Here is a 24,403-nt window from a genome sequence, read left to right on the forward strand (position 1 = left end):
ATCTATATATCATACCCATTTCCCAGGCCATCAGATCTTCTTTCCAGCATGTCCTTTCTCTCCATCACATGATGTGTCCTAACTTCTTTAAGAAGGAGCCTATTGGTAAACATTGAAACTGTTTCAGATTGTAGAGAACATTAGGCCTGTAGTTTTTATTATTGCACACATCTATCTTCATCATCACTCTTGACTCATATAAATACTTCCAATGAGTCTTCTTTTTTACGCTTTTTTCCCCTCTATACAAATCGGGGTTAGGAAATTATTTTTTATGCTGATCCATTAACTCATAGGAGAAAAATGGAATGGAATAAGTACAAAAGGAAACTTAATGTTCAGCTTCATCTTACTAAGGTCTCCTTCTCAAAAGAGTACATTTCTGCTATATCAAGTCAAACAGAATGAAATCTGTAGGCAGTCAATCGTCCATGGGGAACATTTGCGTCGTGTGCTTTCAGATACTTAGAGGGGGACTGTTTGTGTGTCTCTGTAATCTGTGTGCACTCTGTGTTTCACACAAATTGGCTTATGTTGTTCTGCAGTCTCTTCTCTAATAAAAGATCAGAGAAAGGTTGTTTACATCTTAGATAATATTTTTTTCTAATTTCAGCTTAGATGTTTTAATCTGCCCCCCCCCCAAAAAAATAAAACAAAAACATCTTCTGGAACAACAATGCCAATAGGAAAGCAGCTTCCGTGGGCAGCAGCCCCTGGAAAATCACGGACTTCCTTCTCCATAGTGTGGGCCTGCCACTCGGGTCACTTGCTTTAAAGCAGACACCAATTGTCCGCTCCAATAAGCTAGGAAGCCGTGAGCCATAGGTGAATTAGAGGTGTCAGTGCCGGAGAGATGAAGGAAGGAAGGAGAGCTTGCATAGAAAAAGAGGGAAAGAAGAGAAGAAACGAACGAGGGGACAAGATGAGATCATGGAGACAGAATGTTTCATGAATCAATTAAATAGTGCATTATTGTTGTCAAGTGACAGCTCTGCAGTCTTCTTAGCTGTGTTTCTTCTAGAGATTTTGTATCAGCGAGGCTTCTAGAGTTATTCGCCACACACATACCACCACCACCACCACCACCCCACTCCCAAATTTTTTTAATAACAAGACCTTTTTTCTAACAATGAAATCATATATCTGAACTTTCGTATTAATGCCCCACATCCCGGCTCGCGAGCCTCTCCCTCCCGTCCAGGCCATGTGGAAGAACCGCAGGCCAGGCGTCATCAGTTTTCACGAGGCAAATATCCTCAATGGATAGGAACTTAGAAGCAGTCGTTCAAAAAAGAAACGTACCAGTTCAAGACAATGTTAAGAGTAGTAATTATGTAGTAAAACCCAGTGGTCTTTGTGACTATTTTTTATTGCTTTTATATATTTTTTTTACTAATTGTAGAAAAATGAAATCTGATGCTCTTTGACCCATATTCTTATTAAGAAGTCTCATTTTCAGCATGACTCTACATTGGCTTTCCATAGTAAAAATTAATAGGTTACCAAGCAGTACATTTTAATCACATATTGAGTAGAGTTGGAATCTGAACTGTTTGGGACATTTTCTAAACTCTTTCTATTACTCTCTCTTTCAGGAGAAGATGATGGTGAGTTAAAACTGTGTTTCTGTTGCTTCAAGTGTAGAAAGTGTTTCTATGATCAACAATTGAGTTTTCTTCCATTTGTCTCAAAGGAAAGTGTTTTTCCTATTTCTTACCCCCAGATAATAGCTATTAATTTTTGGTAACAATTTGAAAGTTAAGAACACTTCTTTTAACAATAGGAAGTCATTTGATGTTTTAAAAAAATTAAACTCCATTTTTTCCTAAGTCATTAGTCGATAAACCAGGTTTGTATACAAGGCTCTCTCTTTTCTGATTTTTACAATCTACTTGATCCATCCTGAGGAAAGGAAGATATATTAATAACGATAGTTTTACCAGATAATTTACCTTATGACCTCCTCATTTTCTTACTGGCTTGAAATTTATACATTCAGTTATAACTTTTATATGTTAGTTATATGTGACTATTATTCTATATGTATACTGTGTTTCACATAAATGAAGTTATGGGCTCTCTATTTTTTTAATCGTTTTATTGGGGGCTCTTACAGCTCTTATAGCATTCCATACATCAATTGTATCAAGCATATTTGTACATATGTTGCCATCATTTCCAAAACATTTCCTACTTGAGCCCTTGATGTAAGTTTCTCGTTTAGCCCCTCCCTCCAGCACCCTCCCATATCCGTGAATCCTTGATCAATTATATATTGTTGTTGTTGTTATTTTGCATCTCATGCTGTCCGTTGTCTCCCTTCACCCACATTTCTGTGATTCATCTCCTTCGATGGTGGGGGGCTATAAATCCAACCTTGTGATAGGTTCTCTTTTTCTCCCCCTACCCCTTCCCCAACCACCCCTCTACCCTCCTGATACCACTACTCCCCCTACTGCTTCTGAGGGTTTATCTGTCCTGAATCCCATGTGCCGAGAACTCTTAACTGTACCAGTGTGTGCTCTCCTGTCTAGCCAGATTTGTAAGGTAGAACTGGGTCGTGGTAGTGGGGGGCAGAGGCGGGGCAGAAGGGGGGCGGGGGCATTCAGGAACTAGAGGAATGATGTGTGTTTCCTCGGAGCTATACTGCACCTTGGTTGAATCATCCCTTCTGTCTGTTCTTTAAAATAAAATGTTAGTTATAAAAATTTTTGCATTCATATGTACAGATGTGCTTGACACAATGGATGGATGTATGGATTGTGATAGGAACTCTATGCGCTCCCAATAAAATGATATTTTAAAAAATCTTTAAACTTTAGTATATGTGATTTTTTTCTATTTTAAAAGGAATTAGAAAAATTGGGCAATTTTACTGAATGACTATGGTTTATAAGGCACCCCCCAGAACAGTCAAAATGATTATTTCCAATGGGTGTTCATTTACCTCTTATTTAAGAGCACTGTAATAGGATTTATGAAGGATGGGAAGAAATATAAAATATGATGCCTGCCTTCTAGGAGCTGACCGTATATTACAGAAATAACGAGCACTGTAGTTGAGTAAAGGAGCCCTGGTGGCGCAGTGGTTAAGCACTGAGCTGCTAACTACAAGGTCAGTGCTTCAAAACCACCAGCTGCTCGGCAGAAAAGTCCAGCAAGGCAGGGCTCTCTGCTGCTTTCTGTTCTACAGAGTTTCCTCCTGAGAAGCTCGCAGGAGCCGCTCTGTGCCGTCCTGTGGGGTCGCAGTGAGTGGGCACGGGCTCACAAGAAGAAGACCTCCCTGTTTACGAAAGAGGGAGGGGACCTGTCTCTGCCCAGCCTGCTTCTACTCATGACAGAAGGATGTGTTGCTCGGGGAATGTCTCGGGGTCTCCTGGAAAGCAGGTCCCCGGCCTTTCTTTTGCGGCGATTTCTAACTGCCACCATTTCTAACTTCTGGGCGATTTCTAACTGCCACCCTTTAGCTTGGGAGCTGAGAGCAAGTGGTTTCTACCACCCAGGAACCTTCCGCTTTTATCCGAAAATAATTAAAATTCAAAATAGGGAAAGAGGCAAACTGTTGGAGACCTTGGGAGTTAGACTTACCCTTTTGGCATTTGGGGTTTTTGGAGTAAATGCGTTCAATGATGAGGCATAACCTTTAGTAAGCATGTTGAATGAATGAAGACGGTGATATCATGTTCAAGTGTGAAAACTCCCCGGCGGGAAATAAATTCCTCGCCATGTCATTTGTGGTCTAGACGCCTACTCAGTTCATCGGCGTGGCTTTTCTCCCCTGCTTCCTTCATTAAGACAAGCGTGGCTAAGAGAGGATTACGTACGTTAGGAAAGCCGTGAAGAGTGTGACTCTTACTGATTGCCGCCTCAAAACAAACCCAACTCCACGGGCAGTGTCAGGCCAGCGATAATTCTTTTGACCCCGCCTTTTTCCCTTTTCTAGTGGATTGTCTTGACGATGAAGGGATTTCTTACGATCATGAGAAACTTAGTAGTGCTGGATAATGAAAGATACATACCCAGCTTACTTTGCTCAGGGAAAATGAGATAATTAAATCAATAATAAGAATTTTGCATTGATTTTTAATTCAAAAATCATCTGTTTTAAGAAAAAAAATTTAGTGTTGTGATTATTATTAAGAGTAATATTTTTAAATACTTAATCCTTTTAATGGATAAGTTTACTTAATTTATTAATGGAAATGCAGTATATTCAAAACTATATTAGTAGTGGAATATCATTTATAAGAACTTCCAATATTAAATTAATTGTGGGTAACATTTTCTAAAACCATATGCTATTTTTCCACTTTACATAAACCAGTAGAAATGTCCAGAGATATTTTAATATGTCACAATTTATTTTGTAGATGAACATTTAAAATATTTTAACCCAATTCTTTCTCTGTGTTTTAGGAGAGTCATTTTACACCTGGCTAGAAGGTAAGCTTAATATCAACATTTTAAATATATTGGTTTCTTTCTCTTTTTTTTAAGTGATAATTTATCAAGATTATTCTTATAAAGTCTAGAATTTCAGTACTTAGCTAGCTGGGGCAGTGTTTAGATGGAAATAACATTTAAGGTTGTCATACTTAAGGGGATCATTGTTTGAAGATTTCGAGAATATTAACTAGCCAAAACCCAGTGCATAAGACTACACAGGCCAGGTACTGGCTTCAGGTGTTCCCCACCTGCTTTCCAGCCTCCGTTCCATTCTGTAACAGGGTAGATCAGGAAGTGTCGCTATAAAATAAAGTGGTGGTTGGTCGATGCCATGGTTACATTTCATATCGACACTGGGTACCACAGAATGAAACATTCTCTCCATCTTCTATGCTTGCTCCATTAGGCACAGCCACTTGGGTAAAACAGTAAAACTCTCTATTAAACAAACCCGCCACCATGTGAAGCTATTGTTTCTCAACCACCTCCATCTACAGCTATACACTGATGAAGGCCGTGTGTTCATTATAATCCTTCCCGAAAGAACTCTGCACTCTTTGATGTACACCGTGCCAACCACAATTTCTAGCACCCTGTGAGGAGTTAAGTCGTTCTCCTTTTGAATGGGGACAATAAGAAGTCTGAAGGAGCGAGGTCAGGCGGATGGCGTAAGGCTTCCCAGCAAGATTCTTGTAGGGCAGCCCTCGCTACCCTCAAAGAATGAGCAGGTGTGTCGCTGTGATTTTAATTTCAGAAGGTTTAAACATGTTTGTACATGCTAACAATATAAATTTGTTTAACCAAAGCAATGGTTCGCAACCTTCGTAATGCCACCACCCTTTAATACAGTTCCCCATGTTGTGGTGACCCCCCCCACCTTAAAACTATTTTCGTTGCTACTTCATCACTGAAATTTTGCTACTGTTATGACTTGGGTACCGCTGTGAAAGGCTCCTTCAACCCCCAAAGGGGTCACGACTCATAGGTTGAGAACCGCTGAGCTAAAGGGCAAAGCTATCTGAAATCCTAATATATTAAGTATATACTTCTGTTTACTTATTTATTCCGATGCTACAAATGTAAATAATAATTATAGAAAGCTGAAATGTTCTAGAATCTTACAACTTTGATTAGTAACTGGATATATACTTTTTCAATTTTAATTTTCACAAATTACCATTAGTTCATGAAATTAAAATTTTAAATATATCAGTGGAGACAAGCAAGTTGAATGACACAGTAAAATTGATAGGTAACAATAGCAAATCAACCAAATTAAACTGCAAGTAATTCATCCTATTTCATGTTTGTTAACCCATCATGTTATTTATAAACATAATCTTCTCATTTTTAATGAACTTTGTTTATACATTGGCCACAAGATGTGCATTTTTTATGTGCCTAAACCTTTTTTGAGTTGTATTGATAATTGCCTTTTATGAAAGAAAACAAAAACCAAACCAACTTCAACTGCCATCGAGTCGATTCTGACTGGTCGCAACCCTATAGGACAAAGTAGAACTGCTCCTGTGACTTTCCGAGGGTGAGACTCGTTACAGGAGCAGAAAGTTGTAGAGAGAGAGGCCTGCCTTTCTCCAAAATAGGCTTGACTTTTCTGCGGAGCAGCTGGTGGGTTTCAAGCACTGACCTTGTAGTTAGCAGCCCAATGCTTCAACACTGTGCCACCAGGCCTTTACTCAAGCCTTGCATTGCAATAAAGAAGCATTCTATGGGCAAAATGTTGAACGATGGAGGAAGCATCAAAGGAGATGAAAAAATATGCAGTCCCTGCACCCAAAAGAACTAGTCTATATTTAACCATTTCGAGAGGTAGCATATGAGCAAGAACCAATGCTGCTGAAGGAAGAAGTCCAAGCTGCACTGAAAGAAAGCATTAGCCAAAATTAAGGCTTCAGGAATTGCTGGAATACCAATGGAAATGTGTGAAGAATCTGATGAAACACTGAAAGCATTCACCCATCTATGCCAAGAGATTTTGGAAGACAGCTACTTGGCCAACTGACTGGAAGAGATTCATATTTGTACTCATTCCAAAGAAAGGTGACTCAATAGAATGTGAAACTTATAAAACAATATCATTGATGCACCTGCAAGTAAAATTTTGCTGAAGATCATCCAACGACATTTACAGCAGTACATTGACCATGGAGCTGTCAGACGTTCAGGCCACATTCAGAAGAGAACGAAGTCAGGTGGATCTTGGCTGAACGCAGAAAATACCGGAAAGGTGTTTACTTGTTTTACATGGACTCCGCAAAGGCCCTCAACTGTGTGGATCATAATAAACCATGGATACCTTTGAGAAAACATGGTAATTCCACAGCACTGTTATTGTGCTCATATGTAAGCTGCACATGGATCTGGAGGTAGTCTTTCCAACAGAACACTGCATGGTTTAACATCAGGGAAGGTGTGCGTCAGGGTTGGATCTTGTCCCCATACTAATTCAATCTGTATGCTGAGCAGATAACCAGAGAAGCTTGGTTATATAAAGAAGAGTGTGGTATCAAGATAAGAGGAAGGCTTGTTAACAACCTGCGATACACAGATGACACAGCTGTGCTTCTCACAGGTGAGGAGGACTTGGAGCACTTGCTGATGAAGATCTGGTACTGCAGCCTTCAGTGTGGATTACAACTCAGTATGATAAAGACAGAAATCTTCACAGTTGGACCAGTAAGCAACATCATGGTAAACAGAGAAGGCTTGGGTCTACAATCAGTGCTCATTAAAGCAGCAGTCACGGGATGAGGGGATACATTGCACTGGGGGCACAAGACCTCTTAAAAGGGTTGAAAACCAAAAATAGTACTTTGAAGACTAGGGCACACCTGACCTAAGCCGTGATCATTTCCGTGACCTCCTATGGATGTGAAAGTTGGATGTTGAAGGAAAAGTTGTGCATTTAGACTATGGTGTTGGCAAAGAATATTGACAGTACTGTGGATCCAAAAGAACTCACAAATTGGTCTTGAAATAAATATGGACAGAAGGCTCCTTAGAGGCAACGATGGCGAGACTTCACCTCATCTACTTAGAACTTGGTATCAGGAGAAACTGGGCCCTGGTCTCTTGTAAGTGGAGGGTTAGGGAAAGAGTGGAGGGCTCTTGACAAGACGGAGTGACACAGTGGCTGCAACAATGGGCTCAAACTTCAGAACAATTGTGAGGGTGGCCCAGGGCTGGGCTGTGTCTTGCTCTGTTGTACACAGGGTCACTGTGAATTAGAACTCAGTCGATGGCACCGAACAGCAGCCACAACAAGGAGCCCCAGAGGCGTTGTGGTTTAAGTGTAGGGCTGCTAAACTCAAGGTCAGCAGTTCAAATCCACCAGCCACTCCATGGAAGAAAGATGAGGCCGTCTGCTCCCATAAAGATTTTACAGTCTTAGAAATTCCATAGATCGGGTTGTATATAAGTCGGAATCAACTTAATAGCAGTTGGGTTGGGTTGGGTTGGGTTGGGTATGACAGATGTTGCCTTTGTTAACTTTACTCAAACTACAAATTGTGAAAAATCGCTTTTAGCTTAAAGGAGCTAGAGTCTCTAAATATTGATCATCAAAGATGAGAATGAAGGTCAAGGTCAGTATAGAGTGCTACCTTAATCAGTACTGGTTTTATACCACAGTCGTCAATAACCTTGTTCTTGGGTGTCCCTGCACATTGGTAGATTGTTCCCTAGGTCCCTCTCATTTATAGGCACTTCATTCAACCTTTCCAAGATTTTAGTTTCCTTATCTGGGACCTGAAAATCACAACTGCCTACACCGTAAAGAATTTCTCTGAAAATCCCTAAGCAATCAGAAGATCATTATAGTAGATCTAGCTAGCCCTTAGATGAGAGCCGAAAATTACATCTGGGAGGAATGTAATGAACGTAAATCCAAAAGAAGGAAAGAACCACCTAATCAATTGGGTGATTGAATTTGCTCTGTATTGTGGGAAGGAGAAATCAGGGGATTTTGCCTTTGGAGATAACAGTTTGCAGAGGGGCCCCAGGAGATCCCTGGGTGGTCCACGTGGTCCACACACTCGGTGCTAACGCAGAGGGTGGAGGTTGGGGTCCACTCAGTGTTGCCTTGAGAGAAAGTGCTGGAAATATATCGTCTGTCCCACCCCTACCCCCGCCCCCCCAGAAGAAAAACCAAATGAAACTATGAAAACCCCATGGACTACAGTTCCTCTCTGAAACAGATGGGGCACCATAAGTCAGAATTAACTCCACAGCAGCTGGTAAAGGAGTCAGCTACTGAGCGCATTGGGTGCTAGGAGGAGAAGCTCTCCAGCCATTGACGGCTCAGAGGGGCGTGTGTCTTGTTACACTCAGCACATCTCTCATTGTTAGATTTTGTTTGAAGTTGTCTAGATTATGCCGTTTCTAGAGATGCATATCTGCCCTTCGCTCATTGACCACTCCTATCTGCTTTGTTTAAGGGCCTTTGTAGGTTTTGCCAATTAGAATTGCTACTTGATTTTTCAAGTTTAGGTTTTTAAGCATAAGAACTTTCACCACTGTTACCCTTTCTCCAGCCGTTCGCTATGTTGCCGGATATAAGCACTGCATACAACAACAAGAACTCACTGCCATCGAGTCGATGCTGACTCATAGCGACCCCATAGTCCAGGGGGAAACTGCCCCGCTGGGCAGTTCTAGGACTGTAATTCTTTTTGGGAGCACAAAGCCCTACCTTTCTCCCGGGAGTAGCTGGTGGTCTCGGACTGCTGAACTTGTGGAGTCAGCCACAGCTCAGTACTAAAACACTATGACATCGGTGCTCCTACTTAGAGCGGTAGTTTGGAAGCAAAAGAAAGTACACTTCAAATCTCATTGCTTAGCTACTTGATAGCAAATCTGACTAGAAATTGTTCTAGGGGAGAAGTTGTACTTAATGTCTTATTAAATTGATTCATATTGTTTGGCGACATGATTTGAGGAAGAAGCTACAAACAGAATTTAAATCCTGTCCTCCGTTCTCCTCCCGTGACAATCAGAACATGCTGGCAGGCGTTCTCAAATGAGACTGCAGAGGAATTAGTGTGCCCGTCAGCAGCCACTTGCTTCACATCTGTGGCAGGACTTAGTAAAATAAACATCTAAAACAAGAAACTTGAAAAGGTGCAAAAAGAATTTTTTTAATTCTTAAAGTGTTTTCCTTCCCTCAGCATGTAAATGAGATTATCTCTTATTTCCTACTGTGAGGTGGAGCCCTGATAGCATAGCGGTTACACATTGGGGCGCTACACACAAGGCCAGCAGTTCAAAACCACAAGTTTAGGGAGAAGCTGTGGGAGTGTCTTTCTCTGTGGGAGACAAACAAGGCTTTCTACTCCCATAAAGAGATAGAGGCTCGGAAACCCACAAGGGCAGCTCTCCCTGTCCCGGGGGATCGCTAAGAGTCAGCAGTGACCCCGTTGACAGGGAGTTTGAGCTCTTTTGAGTCCTATGAGACACTGTGTCCCTGCTTTGGGAAACAAACAAAAACTGCTGAGTGGTGAGGGAGAATTAAAAAAAAAAGAATTAGTCTGCATCCAGTGATTCCTAACATTTACTTTTCCGAATTTTTCTCTATTCAAAAAACTAAAGAATACATCCTACTGCCAGGTATGCCTTGCATGTTGATGGGAAATCCAGCACCCAAACCTTCTGGTCTTACTCTGCATTCCATTAGCCCAGTCACCTAACTCCTTCCTGGAGCCAGGGTCATAGTGATACAGTCTAGTGAGAAAACCTTGTTTTAAAATGTGTCTTTACTAGTTAATCTTATCTCCAAAAATAAAGCCTAGGTACTGGATCTCCTTGATTTGGTATTTCTTTTTCAATATTTTTCCAAATAGGTTTATGCCTGGAGAAAAGGGTCTTCTACAAGCTGATTTCCGGACTTCATGCTAGTATCAATTTACATCTGTGTGCACATTATCTTTTGGAAGGTAATTAGACTTTCAAATACAAGTATTTACCCCCTATGTGCGTGAAAATTGTTGGAGGAAATGTACATGCCATCCTGAGTAAATCTAGTGTTTCTCTGTTCTCTTTAGAAACCTGGGGCAAACCTGGTTGGGGACCTAATGTCCAGGAGTTTAAGCGCCGCTTTGACCCTGTGGAAACCAACGGGGAAGGTCCAAGGCGACTAAAGAATTTGTACTTTTTATACCTGATTGAGCTCCGGGCTCTGTCCAAGGTGGCCCCGTATTTCGAACGCTCGGTTGTTGATCTTTACACTGGAAATGTAGACAAAGATGCGGTCACCAAAAGCCTTCTGCTGAATATCTTTCAAGACACAAAGTAAGACTTGAATAGTGGCGTTCTCGGGTGTTCTGTTTCTGTGTTTGACTGCGGTGGCTCTCGAACTAGGCCATAAGCTGATCCCTGCAAGGTAGGGACTGATACTGACTGTGGTAATGATTGCACACTTCTTGATACCATCGAACTATTGAATTGAACGGTAGGTGGATTATGACCCAATAAAACGGTCTACTACAAACCATCTATTCCAGCTGTGGAAACCTAGTTCTCTTCTGCTCTCCAGGGTCCCTGCGCATAGGGATAGGTTTTTGTTTGTTTGTTGCCGATAGTTGTTGCTCACTTAGTCATTCTCTTACCTGCTTAAGTTGTTTTTATCTTCAAGTGTGGTCCTGTGGTTGGCTCGGGGCTCAGGTTCTCCCTTGGTGGGAAAGAAATGAGAAGCCCTGGACAAACAGACTTCCCTCTGTTGTGGTTCCTGGTCCCTTAAAACTCAGTTCAGAGGCTCCCTTGTCATTTTTCCCGATCAAAAGCAAGTAGGCAATGATCAGGCAGCAACTTACCCCCCACATTTCAGGGGTGTACACCAACAGTTTTCCTCCTCGCTTATTCCAAGTCCAGTGCAGGCTTGGCATCTCTGCATAGCTCCTCCCTGAAACGGTGACTGACAGGCCCATCCTTTTGTGAGTCTCCCATCTTAACATGGGCTTCCAGATCACCATAACAAAGCAATAACGATTTGGAGACGATGCGCCAATTTTAAAAAGCTTTAGCTCTGTCCACAGATCATTGGCTGGGCTTTGTGGCACAGCCAGGCCTCGCCTCGCAGTGTTGGAACCTGTCATCTTCCAAGAAGGAGAGGAGAATCAGATCTGCAGAAGCACTTCTAAGTCTCCGCTGTGTCTTTCCAGACCCCACCCCCCAATCTAGTTGCAGTGTCCACTGTGCACTGTTGTTGTTGTCTGCTTGGTAAACCACAGGGCAGCCAACAAAAGGAAGGCCCTCAAAGGGTGGGTTGGCACAGCGGCTGAAACGGTGAGCTCCGATACGAGAGTGGTGGTGAGGATGGTGCAGGGCCCAGCAGTGTTTGCTTCTGTTGGGCACCGGGTCTCTGAGTCAGCACCGACCTGATGGCAGCCGACCACGGCATGAGCTACCCACCTGATCACCACTCCACCATCCAGCTATTGCAGGTTCTCGTTAGTCGGCACCGGCCCATGGTGGCCCCCTATAGATAGCAGAATAAAACATGACTGAGACTGGCACCGTCAACTTCAATCTGTGGTTGGAAATGAGTTCTATTGGAACCCATGAGGTTTTCATTGACTGGTCTTCAGAAGTAGGTCGTGTCTCCTCCTAGTTTTTACTTCCTCTGCAAGCTCCCCTCTCTGCAATCAGTCAACCGTGCGTGGCCCTACAGGTATCTGAAATGCCACTACTGTCGCCTCGGTCCACACAGCAACGCACAAACTGACGCATGGGCCCTAGAGGACAGAGCAGAACTGCGCCTGTGGTTTTCTGAGACAGAATAGAAACTGACAGGGGTGATGCGACTCTATGCTAATTCAGATCATCAATAACGATCTGTTGTAAACAGACGAAAGTTGTGAAAAGGGAAAAATTGGACTGAGAAGAAAAAAGATCTGAACACTATTCTCAAGTGCTTTTAAATCCTGACGTAAAGAGTTTCTATCAGGCTTTCCTGAAGATTAAGGATTTTTGTTATTGAAAGGCACATAGAAGAACAGTTGGATGCCTTTCACATGCACAATGTAAGGACACCGGCCACAAGCATCGTGTTGTGCAGCCATCAGCCACGTCCATTGCCAGTGTTTCCAGCAACAGAAACGCACTGCTGTGCAGACAGTGCCGCTCCCTTTCCACCCGCTCTTTCTTCCTGGCAGCCGCCAGTCAAACATCGGAGGCTGTGCATTTGCCTGGAATAGGGTATTTTTTAATTTACATTAAAATGTTTATCAGAATCAACATCAAGTGACATTGTCAGTGTTCCTGCTACCAATTTAAACAAGTAATTTTTCACTAAAGTATTACAATTCTATCAATGCAAGTTATCTATGATTTTGTTTAGTCTTTGATTGAATTGTTGGCATGTAAACTTCCCTACATCAGTAAACACATGAGTAAATAATGAATTTTAAGTATTTATAGGGATAGAAAAGTCTGACAGCTTAACGTGGAGATTTTCATCTATGATCTATGACTTATAATTTATCACTTTTATTTCTAACGTCTAGCTTGTTGTCATTTCATCAGGTCCTTTCCCATGCACTTTGATGAGAAATCCATGTTTGCAGGTGAAAAAAAGGGAGCCAAGTCATTAAAGGTAAAAAAAATTAACTAGGGGACAAGATAGGGGGTGTGTTCAGTTAAATTCTCTGAAGAAACAAATCCAGTGGCATATTATTTATATATATATAATATATTATAGATATATTATATATATTATATATATATGAGCTTTCTATCATGAAGGAAGCATCCTAGCCCAGTACAGCTCAAGTCTCTAAATCCAGCACTAGTTCCTAAGTCCCTCTTCAAACTCGCATAGCCACATGCCGGTGACACGGACCACTGAAGCTGGGAGCAGGAGGATCACTGGCAGTCTCGTGACCCAAGGCTGGTCGAAGCATTTCTGGGCACTGATAGCTCTCAGGGTCAGGTGGCCCCCATGGGACCACACCTGGAGGCAGAGTCCCAATGAAGTCCCAGAGAGGAGGCAGGCACAGGGCAGAGACCCAGTTCCCAGTGCCTCACTCTCTTACCAAAAGGCTCAGAACATTGAGGAGAGGTCCCTGGACTGCGACTGGATGGACAGATGGGACTCCACCCCTAGCCAGGACTAGGTGTGTCTAGTTGACACAAAATCACAAAAGCTACCACCGGGGGAGTTTATGGGTTTTATTTTAATCCTGTTTGTCCACACCATCTTCCTTCTTAGTTCTCCAACTTGTTGAAATTAGTTCGATTGGATTTTACTGTAAAGGATACAAGCAAGCCCTCTCTAAAATTCCTTCTTAATTCCATTGACCTTTCTTTTGTCACCAATTGGTTAGTGAATCATCAATCATGACTCTGTACCATGAGTATGACACCTTGGTAAATGTCCTTAAAGGTAATAGTTTAGGGTACAGTTTTAGTGTTCTTGCCTTACAAATCCCAGTGTGTCTTACTGTTGAAACTCAGTTTTCCCGAGATCATCAGCTGTTAGCCCCTTTGAGGATGTGCTTGTTGTCAGGTGCCGTCTAGTCCGTTCCAGTGTCCCGTGACCCTGTCACAGTCCTGCATCAGCCACACAATAGCTTCATTCTTGAGTCCTTGGTGGCAGCCGCCGCGTCAGTCCATCTCCTTGAAGACGTTCCCCTCCCGCACTCCCCCTCCACGTCCTTCACCCGGGACAGATCCCTCCTGACGATGAGCTACTGTTGTCTCTTGATGAATGAAGTCTCGCCATCCTTGCCTCTAAAGACCACTCTGGCCTTAGTTCCTCCAGTACAGGTCCAGTGCATGGCATTCTCAACATTCTTCTCCAGCACCACACTTCAAACGCACTGATTCTTCTTTGGTCTTTCTTATTCAGTGCACAACTTTCACATGCAGATGCGGCCATGAAAAATGCCATGGTTAGGACCAGGTGCACTTTGGGGACTCCCAAAGTACCAGCCTTGCTCCTCAGCACTCTTAAGAAGTTTTGTGCAGCAGATTTACACAATGCATATGTCTTTTGAGCTCTTGACTACTGCTTCCATGAGCATTGGTTGTGGATCCAAGCAAGGCAAAAATCCTCGACAACTTCAGCCTTTTCTCCATTTGTCATGAGGTCACTTATCAGCCCAGTTGTAGGGATTTTGGTCTTCTTTATACTGAGTTGTCATCCATATTGAACACTGCCATCCTTGATAGTGACTAGTTTCTTTCTCTAGAGTTTATTTTATGGAATGTTACAAATTTTGAAAAATTATAAATCATCTTTATGGACTCAAGGTAAAAAAATCTACCTATTAACCTGTGATATATGAGAGTATGTTTTAGGAATAGTAACAAACTTTATGTACTTGCTTATAGCAAATTAAGGAGTCTCTGGATAGTGTAAACCATTAAGTGTTCCGCTGATGATCGAAGGTTTGACTCTTCCCAGAAACACCTCAGAAAGCAGACAGACCTACCAATCTGCTTCTTGAAGACCCTCTGGCTTTCTACTGGCACCCATGGGCTCTCCGTGAGTCAGCAGGACAGTGCAACAGCCACGCCAACATGGGCAGTAACAACAAAATTCAGGACACAAAATTTACAAAGCAAATATGCAGAGTGACAGAATAATAGAAAAAAATCATGAAAGTATTTGAACTTGGCAGATGTTCTTCTAGTATAGGTCCATAATCTTATATATTGAGCTTCGAAAGTTCAAAAAGCTCGAAAAACTGAAATTTGGCACAAGACCTGACCTGAAGTGACATGAGACTATTTATAGTCTTTTTTGTGTGTGTGTCTTTTAATGCTGATTTGTATGACTGTTCTTCCATCGTGGTACAGAAACACGATTCTGTTTTATTTCAGGGATTGCCACACTCTCACCTGAGGTGTTTTATAACACATAATGTATGTTCTGTATTACTGTTCTAAACATCGGAAAAACCTGTATTCCGAACACTCCTGGCAAGGTGTTGCCGATGTGACTGTACTACAGAGTTGCTTAGTTAATGAGTTATTCTCCATTGATGAGAGTTTCTTGGTGGCACTGAAATGAAATATATAATTTAGCTCAATGAAATGAAATAGTAATTTAGTTCAACCATACAGCCATCCTTACTCTGACATCTTAGTTTCCAAAGGCCAGGTCATTATGTGAAAATCGGGTTACACAAGAGTCAGGGTCAACCCCTCTCTAGTTTTGATGTCCCTTTATTTGCTCACTCTTTGGGATACCCTCGGCACATTGAGCACCTCCCCCCCCCTTCACCAAGCCTTCACCACCGCGGTGGGAGCCACCGAAATTGGAGGTGATCGTGGTGGTGGTGGTGGTGGTGGTGGTGGTGGAGGTGGAGGTTAGCCCCTAGCCCTGCTCCTTCCCACTTTTCCCAGAGAAGGGTCTCCAGGGCAGGTGGCCCCCTGACTTGTGGACAGGTGAGACCCAGACCCTTGGGCCTAGAGTAGGCCTTGTTGGAAGAAGAGAGTTCTCAGCTCCTCCCTGGTTCTTATAGCTTCAGCTCCACTGCCTGCTCACAGCCTGGTGAGCCACTTCCTGTCCATTGCCTGCCCAGCTCCTCCATCCCACCCAAGAAACATGAAGCACTCGTGCCCCAAACAGCCCCCCTCCACAAACCCAGTGTTCCTACTTCTCCCTGTCTCACCTCAGGTCCTCATTACTGTGCAAAAGCATCCGATTTTTTCCCCCTATTGCCATAAATGTAAAATCGTGATTTCAGAATAGTCCCTACTTGTGACAAGTAAATGTGTTGTTTTTAGAGTCCCTGAGTGGTGCAAATGGCTACATGTGCGACTCCTAGCCTGTAAAGGTTGGCAGTTTGACCCCGTCAGGGTGCACGGGAAGACAGGATGCTTCTGCCAGGCTGTGGGGCAGTTGGACTCGCATCCATCTGACACGCTGTGGGGCAGTTCGACTCGACACCCATAGGGTCACAGTGAGAACGAATTGGCTCGATGGCAACTCACACCAGCGTACTTCATTGTAGGAGGCGGTTTGGCCCTCTGGTTGTTTAGAGGCTTATACTACTTGGAGTTTAATGTGTATGCCATCGGCAGTACAGCATGATGGTGCCTTCTAGTTCGCTTCTCTTTTATAAGCGCTTGCATAAGTATTATATTTTTGATCTTCACAACTCCTTTGTGTCATAAGTGTGTGTGTTTTGGAAACTGAAGAAAGGGAGACTGAGAAAGGAAGGCCAAGGGTCTCCGTGTTCGCTTTCAGCTGCACAACGCTGGATGTGCTGTTTGCTGTTTTTCGAGAGCATAAAGGAGAACCTAAGTGCATTTTCCCATGAGCTCCGAAGGGAGGGACTCACAGGAGATTGAGGAAAGCACAGGACATGTATTCCTTTTGGCCAACGTGTTGAAGCCTCTAAACCCTCTAGGCAGCTGGGAGAGGCTTCCGGTGTCCAGATTATTCAGAGTGCTTATCACCAACTTTATGCAATAGAATATTTACCTCAGGACAGTAATTTTTTTTCCAATCATGTAAAAAAGACCAGGAAACTCTTTTTTTTTTTAATGATTTTATTGAGGGCTCCTACAACTCTTATCACAATCCATCCATTTTGTCAAGCACATTTGTACATTTGTTGCCATCATCATTCTCAAAACATTTCCCTTCTACTTGAGCCCTTGGTATCGGTTTCTCATTTTCCCCTTCCCTTCCCCACCCTCCCTCCCTCATGAACCCTTGATAATTTATAAATTATTATTACTTTGTCATGTCTTACACTGTCCGATGTCTCCCTTCACCCGCTTTTCTGTTGTCCATCCCCCAGAGGGGGTTATATGGAGATCCTTGTGATCGGTTCCCCCTTTCTCTCTCACCTTCCCTCCACCCTCCTGGTCCCGAGGGGTTCATCTGTCCTGGATTCCCTGTGTTTCCAGTTCTTATCTGTAAGAGTGTACATCCTCTGGTCTAACTGAATTTGTAAGATAGAATTGAGATCATGATAGTGGGGTGGGGGAGGAAGCATTAAAGAACTAGAGGAGTTATATGTTTCATCATTGCCACATTGCTCCCTGACTGGCTCATCTTCTCCCCACAACCCTTTTGTAAGGGGGTGTCCAGTTGCCTACAGATGTGCTTTGGGTACCCACTCTCCCTCATTCACAATAAGATTTTTTTTGTTCTTTGATGCCTGATACCTGATCCCTTCGACAACTCACAATCACACAGGTTGGTGTGCTTCTTCCATGTGGGCTTTGTTACTTCTGATCTAGATGGCCGCTTGTTTATTTTCAAGCCTTTAAGACCCCCAGATGCTATATCTTTTGGTAGCTTTCTTCACATTTCCTTATGCACCTGCTTTGTCTTCAGCGATTGTGTCAGGAAGGTGAGCATCATGGAATGCCAGTTTAATAGAGCCAAGTGTTCTTGCATTGAGGGAGTACTTGAGTGGCGGCCCAATGGCCATCTGCTACCTTAATGCTAAACCTATAAATATATGCACATAGATCTATTTCCTCATCGTCATATATAAATACATTTACATATGTACATGCCTGTATTTAGACCTCTATAAATGCCCCTGTACTCCTAGTTCTTTCCTCTATTTCCTTTGACTTTCATCTTGTCCCACTGTCATGCTCAGCCTTCATTTGGGTTTCAGTAATTTCTCTCGGTTACATTGCTCTTGATCACGCCCTACCAAACCTCCAGGAAACTCATTTTAAGACTCTATTAAACTTACCTGAGAGCATAGGAAACCATGCACAGATGCCCACGGGCAGTCTACTGGAATCCAGTCAGTAAGCAACCCGGTAGAAGCTGCAGCTGCAAGAGCAGCCAGTCATCAGGGTGGACGGAGGGTCCTTTGCAAGCAAAGTGTGGGACCGAGAATGGATCCAATACTTGATTTGCTTTCTTTTAGAACCAGCTGTTTTGTTTAGACCCACATACGGCAAAACGTTTTTTAAAGCATAAAATAGATGTATTCATCGTTAGTTATATTGCAGGTGTCAAATAGAAGCATCAATTAAGTTCCTAAAATATAAAGACCATGTACTATTTGCTTTGGGGCCTCCCACAGTTCATATCTTGGTGGATTTCATCGAGTAAACAAGCAAAACATAAAACCAAAACTTATCACAACCTTATAGGGAAGGGCAGAACTGCCCCTGTGGGTTTGGGAGACTGTAACTCTTTCCAGAAGTAGAGAGAGAGCCTCATCTTTCTCCTTGGAGCAGCTGGTGATTTCGAACTGTTGACCTTGCGGTTATCAGCCCAGCATGTACCTCACCACGCCACCAGACTGCCTCATAGCGCTTCGCAGAGTAATTCCTCAATAAACAATTCAAAATCTCAATGAAAAAATCTCCATCAATGTCAGTTACACCCTACATGTGCTTGGTTACACGAGACAAAGTACTTTTTCATAAGTGACATAAAAAACAATTCAATAGTACATGTATCTTTTTCATTTCTTATCGTTTCTCCAAGTGTAGTTTAATTTTAAAAGTCTGACTAGAATGAAACGATTTTGTGCCTACTAGGAGGAATTCCGGCTGCACTTCAAGAACATCTCCCGCATCATGGACTGCGTCGGCTGTGACAAGTGCAGGTTATGGGGGAAGTTACAGGTGCGTGCCCTGTTGTCTGCTTTGAAACCACTACGAACCTTGACCTTTGTCACGACAGAGTTAAACTCTGTTCATTGTAAAAATCCTCATTACTCTCTAAATTAGAGTTTGGAAGTGAGGGAGCCCAGAGTGTGCTCTTTCCATTGTGTTGAAGGAAAACGTCATTGTTATTGAGGTCTGTGTCTCTCTTCACCCACGTTTCCATTGTTCCTTCCCGTGTGTGTGTGTATGTGTGTTATACGTTGATTACTCTAGTCAGTTCCCCAATTTCCCCCTCATACTTTTTATTTTTAAAATGAATTTGAACTGTTTGAGAAGCCCTGGTGGCGTAATGGTTGCGAGTTAGGCAGCAATCTGCGAGGTCAGCAGTTTGAAACCACCAGCAGCTCCAAGGGAAAAAACTGGGGCTCTCTACTCCTGTAAAGATTTAGTCTTGGGCATGCAAAGGGGCAGCTGTACCCTGTCCTGTTTGGTCGCTATGAGCCCGTGTTGACTCCATGGCAGTGAGTTAAGCTACTTAGTTAAGCTTTTAAGAAGAGTCCCTGGGTGATGACGACTCTAGCCATGGTTTGAACACACCCAAAGATGCCCCACAAGACAAGGCTGGTGATCTGCTACCTAAAGGTCATGGTCACTGGAAATCCTCGAGGCTTCTGGGGTGTCCATTCGTGGGAATGAACTTGACAGCAACTGACAGTAACAGCCAGCTCTTAAACCTTTGTCTACTTTTAAAGTAGACTCACTATTTAAACATGATATTTTAAATAGTTTGACACGTTAATGAAAAGCTTGGTTTATATTAATATCTTGGCTGTCATCACAGTATTGATTATTCCTTTAAACCATAATAATAGGTACAGAAATTTAATTGTAAGTTTATTTTCTTCAGACTCAGGGTTTAGGAACTGCTTTGAAAATACTATTCTCTGAAAAAGAAATTCAAAAGCTTCCGGAGAACAGCCCGTCTAAAGGCTTCCAACTCACTCGACAGGAAATAGTTGCTCTTTTAAATGCCTTCGGAAGGTAAGACACAGTTTCTAAATGCTATAAAGAAATCAGTGGATTCTGGGCTCGGGGATTTGAAAACAGGCGAAAGAAGAGCCGTCACCCCTATGGAATTAATGGAATGTTATAAAACAAAGCAATGTATCTGGGGAGCAAGAAAAGAGTAGGAACTTAGAGAGGCGTGTGGAAAATGAATTTATAAGACCAATTGTAAATTATTTAGCTTTCCTTATTATGAATTAATCATACACTGTTTGCATAATTCATCTAGAATCTTTTGATAGTAGGGAATAACTTCCTTGCAGCTTATCAATGCAAAAACTAAAGAACCAAACCACAGTGTTCTGTATTTTGGCTGATCTTTATTGAGAAATGACAGCGATCCTCATTTTAAATGTGTTGCGATACTTTTTTTAAAATTTTGCTTTCAAATGATAGTCTATGTGAAAATATCGATAACTGGTTATCTGTATGAGGGTGAGTTTAAAAACTACCTCTGCTAGGGTCCCAATCCATACACGCCTGGGCCATTCCAAATGAAAGTGTTTAAGCATGTGTCCGGGTTTGGTAGGTGGCTGCAGGCAAGTTCCCTCGATAATACACTTAGCTCAGTCTCTTAGGGCACCTTCCGTGTACGTCCAGCCTGCAGAGCGACAGCAAAGGGTTCCACCGGGCCAGTGAACTTCAAAGCAGAGGTCAACTTAGGCTGGGGGAAACTCTTTTCATGGGACCCCCAGATTATAGGTTGGTTTTCCCCAGGGACATAGGCAGAGCACCACGGCTGGTTATGCGTACGTGTATGAGAACTGAAAAGGGTCACCGTGAGAAGAGGCCCAGGGCACTGGCACCAAGGAATTCCTTGCCATCCAGCCGCGCCCCTGCTCCTTCTGGGCGCCAGCGCAGCCAGGGCCCTCCTAGGACAATGAGGTCGGCATGCGCGCCTCACCCCTGCAGCTGTGATCTCGGCCCCTTCCAGCTTGTTCTTGCTCCGGAAACTCAAGATGACCTTTCCCACGAGCCTGTTTTGAGTCACTCGAGGGGTGCCAGTAGCCATGTGCATTGGCACATCCAGGAGCATGGACTGCTTGGGGAGAGTGGGGGGAGGGTTAGAAACACCACCTTCTCAACTGGCTAGGCCTTTGTTCCTCTGAGGTGGTGTGCATCCCTCATGTCAGCTCAGCTCCTGTCCTGACATGCTCTTCTCCCCTCTCTTGCAGGCTTTCCACGAGCATAAGGGAATTACAGAACTTCAAAGTCTTATTACAGCACAGTAGGTAATAAAGGCTTTCACACGTCTCTTTAGAATCCTAAAGGGACTACGGGAAGCCTTTGTCTTCCACCTTCAGCAGAGTAATCTCCTAAGACTGCAAGAATGTTGGACTCTTCAATGAGAGAAATTCAGATTTTCACTTGAATATTTATGATCCCGAATAGGTTATTACAGATTGGAAATATTTATCAAATGAAGTATCTACTTTTAAAACTTGTAAGTTATACCAATTCTGTGTTTGCTTTTGTTTCTGCCCGTTGAATGGTCCATTTGTTTTGGATTCGTTTGTTCGCCTTGTATTATCTCTGACTTCCAGTTGTCAAGCCTTACATGGCCGTGTCTCCTTTCTGATTACATCGTTAACCATCGGAGGTGGAGACGGAAACCCAGGGAACAAATGTTGCTTGGGGCTGATTATCAGTAAGGAAAACATCGATAACTTTTTAATATATTTTAAGAGCCCTTCCCAGCACTGTTTGCGTCACTTTGTATCGCATGTGATGAACGGGCCTTTCACGGTATAGTTCCAGATGCGCCTTACAGTTTCCCAACACTTCAATCAGTTTCATCGATCGTTACGATTTTTAGTTGCTGCTATTGTTGCTGTTTTGTTTTCATCTTAAAAAGAGAAAATAATAGCAACACAGAATAAGTGCTTGTCTTTGCGCTGCCCGGCCAGAACGCACCCAGCAGTTTCTGTAGACTCTGTTTGATCTTGGTTCTCTGCCCGAACCATAAACCCAGTTTCTTTTCAGACGAAAGACCAGCCAGCAAACATTTAAGATTACCTCTCAGTAGAATGTGGACGGGTTTTCATGCATTCCTCACACACGCATTTAGAATGTGATACACAACGTTGCTGTTGAGTGTCTTTTTCTATTTTAAACCAAGCATTGGAAGGGTTTCGTGTGGACTACAAGCTATGCAATCCTTTAGCTCTTACTTCCCTCGGGAGGCCAGCCAAGCAAGCAGACTGGCCTCCTGTCCACCCAGCTCCACCTTCCTTTCACTTCTGTTCACTAGAGGAAAACGGAACCTTGTGTGACTTGCCAACAGATGACTTCTCAGTACGCCCTCGTCGCTTTCTAAACCCGTGACTTCGATATCCTCAGACAACAGTGGTTCCTTTTCCTGGTGTCAGTGGATATGTCGGAACTGGGTTGGAAGGGTGCGTCTGTGTGGAAGTATTGCGGGTCCGGGAGAGTCTCTCACATTAGACTCTACTTCCTTTTGCAAACTAACAAGTGCTCTTACACCCTTGTCTTGCCAAAGTCTGAAATGCGTGCATTGGTGATTTAATGGAGTAAGTTCATTTAAATTGTAATTAGTTGGACTACTCCAACTAATACTTTTCTAATTTTCCAATTCTGTCCAGTTTTCTAATGTTCATAATTTGTTGTTAATAGCAATGTGTTTTGTTTGCGAATAAAATGGCCGACTCCACTGAGGCCTCCCATTTTTCCTGCTCTTTCTGTAGGGATGCAAATGTTGTATGGCGGGGGAGGAGTCCCTAAGGACTATTTAGTTTCTAGAGAGCAAATATCTAAATTAGCTTGCTGGTTAATTAAGATTTATTCCTAAAGTAGTGATTAGCATTTAAGAAATGTGAAGGTTTTGCACTTATTATCTTATTTTAAATTAAATTAAAACTTATTAATATTTGTCTTATTGTCATTACTGTGTGCTTAAAGACCATCTGGTAGTGTTACATTACCTTTCTTAAGTGAACGTAAAAGACTTACTATCTAAACTCTGCTTGAGAAAATCCTTGGATTTCCATTGGTGGCTGTTTGTCTTAACTGTGGTTTATTGCAAGTGTAGGAAACTGTGTATAGTAGAGTCAGTTTTTGGAAAGCAGAAGGTCGACATCAGGTAAAAAATTATTTTCAAAGTTCCGATACATTATCTCATTCCTCGTCAATGTTTTTGAACTGAAATTCATTCATTTTTCTCACAAATGTCATGTGGGTAGGGGACTACATGCATTTTTGTGTATGTATTTTTTAATGATTGTATAAACTGTAGGCATCTTTGTTTTGTGTGGCTGCTGATATTTTAAGGTCCTGGTGATAAACTGTGTTTCCAATTCCCAGTGACAGTACTGATTACACTGTGACAACGTTTGACTGGCAGACTGCCTCGCGGCATGTGCGTCACTGCCCCGGCGCCTAGTTTAAACACCCAGCACCTAACAATATAACTGACCAAAATGATTGTACCCCAGCTGGTGAGAATGAAAATGACCACAAGGGAAACCGGCCTTCTTTTAGTCACTAGGAGTCAGAATCAGCTGGAGGGCACCTCCTGACCGCGAACAACAACGTGCAACAGAAAAGCCATGAACGTGTCTTCTGGTTCCCTTCTTAGATGATGAACAGGATGAGGCAAAGAGTAACAGAATTCACTTTTGACATTCGCCACGTGTGAAAATATTTTGTCATTGTGAATTTATTCCGTGTTTGTCACGTCGTGATGTATATGAGACATTGTGCCATGCCTTCCAGCTCTGCCAGGCGTTACTGTATGTAAGAAAGGACAGCGGGTCGATCTTCATCAGCACTGCCTTCAGCTGGAAATCGAGGAAAATGAACCTCTGTTCACAAAGGGCAACGCCTGCAGAAACCTTAGCTTCTTACCCAACTAAGCAGATTGGGTGCGTGCTACCATGAAAATTATTTGTTAGAGACAAAAATGCAAATTCCAATTCATGTGGACTCTAAGGAATGTTTATTCCAAACAGAAGTCCAAATTACTTGCTAATGTGCCCACCAGATTCTAGAAAGCGTGAATTAAAATAAATGTTTCTACAGTCTTTTCTTGTGGTCTTTTTTGCCTCCTCTCGAAAGAGCTCCTTTTCTGTGGATTTGATTACAGATTGTGGAGAAGGGGAAAAAATAAATGTAGAAGGAGGCTGACACCCCACTAGCCAGCATTTGCAGGCCCCATACTGAGGGCTTCCCCGTGCATTCTCCTGGTTAACCTTCTCAATAGCACTGGTCACAACCCCGTTACCACAGAGTCACTGCCTCCAGAGTGGCCCTCTAGGATGGAGCAGAACTGCCTGTGAGTTTCTGAGACTAAAGCTTGACGGGAGTAGAAAGCCTCATT

At 42.8% G+C, this 24,403-nt stretch overlaps 1 protein-coding gene across 1 annotated transcript in view; it reads left to right on the top strand.

The window, feature by feature from the left end:
* Nucleotides 1-24,117, top strand: part of ERO1B (endoplasmic reticulum oxidoreductase 1 beta) — an 83,289-nt gene extending 59,172 nt beyond the window's left edge. Inside the window, exons 9-16 of the mRNA XM_075555289.1 lie at nucleotides 1,596-1,607; nucleotides 4,417-4,443; nucleotides 10,305-10,397; nucleotides 10,506-10,752; nucleotides 12,985-13,054; nucleotides 18,934-19,020; nucleotides 19,910-20,043; nucleotides 21,243-24,117. Coding sequence (XP_075411404.1) covers nucleotides 1,596-1,607; nucleotides 4,417-4,443; nucleotides 10,305-10,397; nucleotides 10,506-10,752; nucleotides 12,985-13,054; nucleotides 18,934-19,020; nucleotides 19,910-20,043; nucleotides 21,243-21,303 — 731 coding nt within the window. The 3' untranslated portion in view covers nucleotides 21,304-24,117. The remainder of the gene's footprint in view (nucleotides 1-1,595; nucleotides 1,608-4,416; nucleotides 4,444-10,304; nucleotides 10,398-10,505; nucleotides 10,753-12,984; nucleotides 13,055-18,933; nucleotides 19,021-19,909; nucleotides 20,044-21,242) is intronic.
* The last annotated feature ends 286 nt before the right edge of the window (nucleotides 24,118-24,403 follow it).

Source organism: Tenrec ecaudatus, chromosome 7 (assembly GCF_050624435.1).
Source record: "Tenrec ecaudatus isolate mTenEca1 chromosome 7, mTenEca1.hap1, whole genome shotgun sequence".
Classification (NCBI taxonomy): Eukaryota; Metazoa; Chordata; class Mammalia; order Afrosoricida; family Tenrecidae; genus Tenrec; species Tenrec ecaudatus.